The sequence below is a fragment of the Carex rostrata genome, chromosome 13 (assembly GCF_964058835.1).
Source record: "Carex rostrata chromosome 13, lpCarRost1.2, whole genome shotgun sequence".
NCBI lineage: Eukaryota > Viridiplantae > Streptophyta > Magnoliopsida > Poales > Cyperaceae > Carex > Carex rostrata.
In genome coordinates, this window is record NC_135930.1 from 7,287,976 (window position 1) to 7,293,975 (window position 6,000).

The following is a 6,000-nucleotide window of genomic DNA, read 5'->3' on the forward strand; positions in this document are numbered from 1 at the left end:
TATTAAAAATGAGAATGGGTCCGTGAAAATTTAAAAAACAGGAAGGGGTACATGGCCCATGGCGTCCCTGAGGGACGCCATGCCAAATTCAAGTCCGACGAAAAAAAAAAAAAAAATTGAAAACCTAGGACGCCATGGCATTCCCCAGCCCAAGTTCAGCAAAAAAAAAAAAAAATAATAATTAAATTCTAGGGACGCTATGGCATATCCAGTCCCATATACAAACCTCACGAAAACTTTTTTTTTTCAGCTGAAAAATACTAAGTAAAGTTTCGTTTTCAGCTTTTGTATATGGAACTGGGTATGTCATGACGTCCCTAGAATTTAATTAATTTTTTTTGTTTAGCTAAAATTCTTAGGCTGGAGTATGCCATGGCGTCTCTGGTTTTCAAATTTTTTTTTTTCCGTCGGACTTGAATTTGGCATGGCGTCCCTGAGGGACACTATGGGCTATGTACCCCTTCCTGTTTTTAAAATTTTCACGGACCCATTCTCATTTTTAATATTTTGTTTTTCAATTTTCCTATCAATAAAAATCACGGCAACAAGGTTATATATAGCTCTCTGCCTCTCTCCACCTATATACTCAACCTAACTAGAGCAGTCAAAGAAACAGAGAGAGACATAGAAATGGAAGGGTGTACAAATTTCATTGTAGCCCTTATATTTCTAGGAATGATAAACATAGGTAGTGCACAATCATCTACGACTCTCGTCACGGCAGTTCTAACGTTCGGTGACTCAACCATGGACGTCGGCAACAACAACTATCTGGCTAGTGACTTCAAGGCGAACTTCCCGCCATATGGGAGGGATTTCGAGAACCACACCGCCACCGGGAGGTTTTGCAATGGCAAACTGCCTACAGATATCACTGGTATGTTGTCACTGAAATTATATGTAAATGTATTGACAAAATTCATCTCTCAATTTGATTTCTGGTGAGGTGTACATGTTTACTTCAACCCCAAAATTCATTGCAAAACAGCCAAGTATATATGCACTTCTTTCTTCTTCTTTTTTAATCTATTAATGATTTTTTTGGTTCTATAAGTTGTCACGGCTCCTCTACTTTAAACATATCAAAATCCAAAATTCCAACGTTCCTTCAACATAACGCATGCACCTAAAATGTTCACAAATGTTGAAGCTTGTTGCGCACAAAAATACTATAAGCTGACTTAAATTTTCACTCTTGATCTTACACCAAATTTTTTATTGTTTTATTTTTTTATGTATATATACCTGCATTGTTAAAAAATAACAAAATCATTGTTAGTGTGGAGTCATTGTTGGAGCTTTATATTTCAAACAATTAATAACAAAGTTTGTGTCGTTGCAGTATTTACTAGCTAGCATAAAAAATATATATACATGCATTTCATAATTCTGTGATAATAAAGTCGCTGTTTCCTTCTGTAAGCGTCAGGAGATTAATAAATAGCCTGAACCTCTGTCTCAACAAAATAAATGCGAGGCGCTTCATTTTTTTCTTATTTTGTTATTTTGAACGAATACTACAAATTATTTCATCTTTCCTATTTTAGCATGCATGGCAATGACATTTGAGTGACCCACAGAACTGCTTTCATCAGAACATCACCATCCCATTAAATTTGAAGTGAGAATTGCATTTGCAATCTTATCAGAACCGTTGATTTGGTAATGGACGATTTTCATAATTAGTGATCCATTAATTATTGCCAAAATGCCAACCACCCATTGACAGGCTATGTACCATCCCACTAAATTGGAGCGGAATTGTTTACAAAAGAAACAAAACTCTGATGTGTTCAGTAGTAGTAGACAAAAGACTAAAATATTTATACCCTTATCACAAAGGGAAAATAATAGTTCTTTTTGAACTGGACATTGTTTACTGACATTAAAGTAAATTTATTAGCTGTGCATTTCCTACTTGTGTGTTGACTGTTGATCATCACCTCTCCTGTAAAATCTCTCTGAAAGCAATTAAGTTCATTCAGAACCACAGGTTACAATGTTTTAAGTGCCAGTGAATTATTATTATTATTTTAATAGAACAGGTGCAGTGATTTTATTTTCCTGATATTTTCTTTATTTTTTTCATTTTTTTTTTGTTGTAGCTGAAACTCTGGGATTCAAAACCTATCCACTGCCCTATCTAAGCCCCCAAGCAAAAGGGAAGAATCTTCTTATCGGAGCTAGTTTTGCGTCTGGCGGGTCTGGTTACTCTGATCAAACCACAAAACTATATGTGAGTATTAATTTATTATGTATTGTTTGCATTAATTATATTTCATACTTAGGAGTTTTTGCAATGATCGCTTGTTACATTTTAGATTGCTAAAGAGCATATATAAAAAAGAATAAAGACGCAGCTCTTCTCATTTTTCAGTGGGTAATTTTAGCTGAGTTTGAGGAATATTTATTAACAGTAGCCAGTAGGGATCATTAATTTTACAATTTGTTTGTGGCTTTATCTTAATATTTCATATTTTAAGGTTTCACAGGGTAAATATAAACTTTGTGTTTGCAATCTTCTAAATCCAGGGTCTAAAGTGGTCCTTCTTTGTTTTTTTAAATTACCCTTTAAATTGAATAATTTTTTTTACAAATTTTATAGCGATTACATCGATTTGATGAAAAAGAAACAAAATTTTCATTTGGAACAGCATGCAATCTCATTGTCCCAGCAACTAGAGTACTTCAAAGAGTACCAATCGAAGCTCGTACGGTTGGTTGGCCGCCGCAAGGCAAATAACATAATTCAAGGTGCATTGTACATAGTGGGCACGGGAACGGGAGATTTTGTGCAGAACTACTATATCAACTCTGATCTCCGCAAGTTATATTCTGTCGATGCATTCTCTGAGCTCCTCATTGAAGAGTCATCAAAGTTCCTCAAGGTTTGTAATTCCTGTGTAAATTGCATTTTTTTTACTGAGACAATTTATTTTAATTTGTTCGTCTGTCAAAAAAAGAATTCCATGTAGTTACCGTAGTACGAATCATCATGGAAAATTATTAGGAACTGTGCATTTTGTATAAAGACAGAAGTGTAATGTTTTGCATAAAAGTATGCTCTTTTCATAAATGTAAAACATTAAACAGCAATGCTTCCTTTTTTTTCACTCATCTTCACATTGTGACAATGGAAAAGATGTTTTCGAATTTATGGGGATTGATGTAACATGTTTAAATTATTTTGCCAGATAAGAAATTACATTGAAAGGCTCCGGACTATAGAAACTTTTATTCGGCTCATATTTTCTTATAAGAGCTAGGACTGATAAAAGGCTTTGATTGAGTCCAAATTTAACACTGTTTAAAAAATTTAAACAAAAAATCCTTCTTTTTCATGATACAACAGGGGCTTTATAGTTTGGGGGCCAGGAGAATCGGCGTGACATCTTTATCGCCATTGGGTTGTCTGCCAGCAATCATTCGAGTATTCGGTCATGGCAGGAAAACGTGCGTGACACGCTTCAATGAGGATGCCTTGACCTTCAATAGAAAGTTGAATCACACTGTACTCGCGTTATCAAAGCAATATCGTGGAATTAAGCTAGCCATCTTTGACATCTATCAACCGATCTACGATCTTGTAACTGCACCTTCAAAACAAGGTAAGTGAAATTGTGATGAATTTGGATAATAAAGCAAAAAAAAAAAATGTATGCTTTGAATCTGTAGAACTACTTTAAGAAAATCATGTCCGTGATAAAGGTTTAATGCAATCATGAATACATGATATATATAGGGTTTATCGAGGCAAAACGAGGTTGTTGCATGACGGGTGCATCTGTGAAAACATCAGTGCTCTGCAAATCTAAATCAGTCAGGACATGTTCAAATGCAACGAGTTACGTGTTCTGGGATACCGTCCATCCGTCAGAGGCAGCGAACAAAGTTATTGCCGATTCCCTTGTTATGGCTGGAGTTTCTCTTATTAGTTAGGTTTCAGTTTGAGTTAATAGAGAAATTTGGTTGATCATGTTTTTCTTACTTCTTTTAGATGGTTTGGTGTAGAATTTTCAGCAATATGTGGAACAAAGTGTCGGTCCATTTAATTAATTATAGAATGGTATAAATGATGTGTGGAGCAAAGTTTGTAATTTTCTTTTCTTGTTTTAGTAAAAGTTATGCAGCTTTTTCGTTTTGGTGTGGGATTGAAATAAGAAATTTTATTTTTGCTGCTAAGTTTTCACTTTTCACAATTTGCAGAACTGTCCTACATTGTCCCTTACCTGTCTTTTTAATTGTATAAAATTTATGAGCATGCAATAGGCTTATTCAAATCTCAGCCAAGAAAAAAAATAATATGTAGTTCTTATAATTCTTAGTTGGTTCAGATAGTAAATTATATTCACCTAAATTAACCATTTTAACTCTGGGCCCACAACAACAAGAGATCGATGGATACTTTAACCTCTGATTGGCCTGGAATTTTACTCCTCTCCAGTCTCCAAGGACGAATAAGAAATTATCCTTAGAATATTACATGTCAAAATGAAAACATCTACTTCAAGTAAGCCCATAAAAGCCTGTTTTTATAGACTATATTTGGGCCGACAGGGAGAGCAACTTTTTTTAGGAAAATTATTTGTATATCCGTTCAAAATTTGTAACCATCTCTCTCTGATCATAATTCAAAAAGAAAGCATGAAGAAAGCAGCTGAGCATTGCATGCAAGCTGCTCGCTCCCTCCTCAAATCTGTAAAGCATCGCCAATCAGTCCCCTTGGCAGCTTTCTATCGCATCTTCACCGATTTAATCCGTTCTCAGCCAACTCAAACAGTTTGGTTTTTCTATGTAGAACTTCTAAATGCAGGATTTCCTCCCCATGTAAGACCTTTCAATGTTCTCATGCATAGTTTCTGTAATAATGGGAACATTAACCATGCCCGTCAGGTGTTCGAAGAAATTACCAAGTGGAGGTTGAGACCCACTGTTGTTAGTTTCAATACCTTGATCGGTGGCTGTTGTAGACTTGGAGATTTGGGTCATGGGTTAGAGTTGAAACGAGGAATGGTTGTGCATGGAGTCGAGCCTGATGTGTTTACTTATACACTTTTGATCAAGGGTTATTGTAAATTTGGGAGCTTAATACACGCACGTCAACTGTTTGCCGAAATGCTCCTTAGAGGGTTGGTTCCTAATACGGTAACTTTGACTGCATTGATTGATGGGCATTGCAAACAAGGGGAGATGAGACTCTCGATGGAGTTGTATCGAGAAATGATGAGAAGAAATATAAATCCAGATTTGATCACATTGAATACATTGATCAATGGGTTTTGCAAGACCGGAAATACAAAGGAGGCGAAACAGATTATGGAGGAGGACATAAGGATCAATGGGTTCAAACCTGACAAGGTTACTTACACTACCCTCTTTGATGGGTGTTGCAAGGAGGGTGAACTAGAAGCAGCGATGGAGATAAAAAGCAAAATGTTGGCCCAAGGAATTGAAATAGATGAAGTGACATACACGACTCTTATATCAGGATTGACCAGGTCAGGCCAGGCTCATGAGGCAGAGATGGTACTGCGTGAAATGATCAAATCAGGTTTTGCTCCTGATGAAGTCACATATACCATGGTGATCGGTGCATTTTGTAACAAAGGGGGGGTTAAAATAGGGTTTAGACTCTTAAAAGAGATGCAAAGGAGAGGCCTTAAATTGGGTGTTGTTACCTATAATGTACTGATGAATGGTTTATGTAAGATTGGTCAAATGAGAAATGCTGAAATGCTACTAGATGCTATGCTAGATGTTGGGGTTAAACCAGATGATATCACATATAATATATTGTTAGAGGGGCATTCAAGGCATGGCAAGGGAAGAACAAACAAGGAAATACTGAGGGGCGAAAGGGGAATGGTATCTGATTTTGAAACTTACGTTTGTCTGATAAATGATTTGGTAAGAAATACTTGTTAGGAATGAAGAACATATTCCAGACAGCAGGGTGTAATTTTAACAAAGATTAATAATATATCAGTGGTTTCAATTGCT

The 6,000-nt window shown here is 36.0% G+C and overlaps 2 protein-coding genes across 2 annotated transcripts; both read left to right on the forward strand.

Moving 5' to 3' along the window:
• The first annotated feature begins 594 nt into the window (after positions 1–594).
• Positions 595–4,096, forward strand: LOC144564167 (GDSL esterase/lipase APG-like). The gene is made up of 5 exons (XM_078313707.1): positions 595–877; positions 2,106–2,236; positions 2,655–2,888; positions 3,353–3,608; positions 3,743–4,096. Exons 1-5 carry the CDS (start codon positions 631–633, stop codon positions 3,937–3,939), a joined length of 1,065 nt encoding a protein of 354 aa, XP_078169833.1. The 5' UTR covers positions 595–630; the 3' UTR covers positions 3,940–4,096.
• A 521-nt stretch (positions 4,097–4,617) lies between these two features.
• LOC144564353 (Pentatricopeptide repeat (PPR) superfamily protein) lies at positions 4,618–6,000 on the forward strand. Its single transcript, XM_078313958.1, has one exon. The coding sequence runs from the start codon at positions 4,645–4,647 to the stop codon at positions 5,923–5,925; it is 1,281 nt and encodes a 426-aa protein (XP_078170084.1). The 5' UTR covers positions 4,618–4,644; the 3' UTR covers positions 5,926–6,000.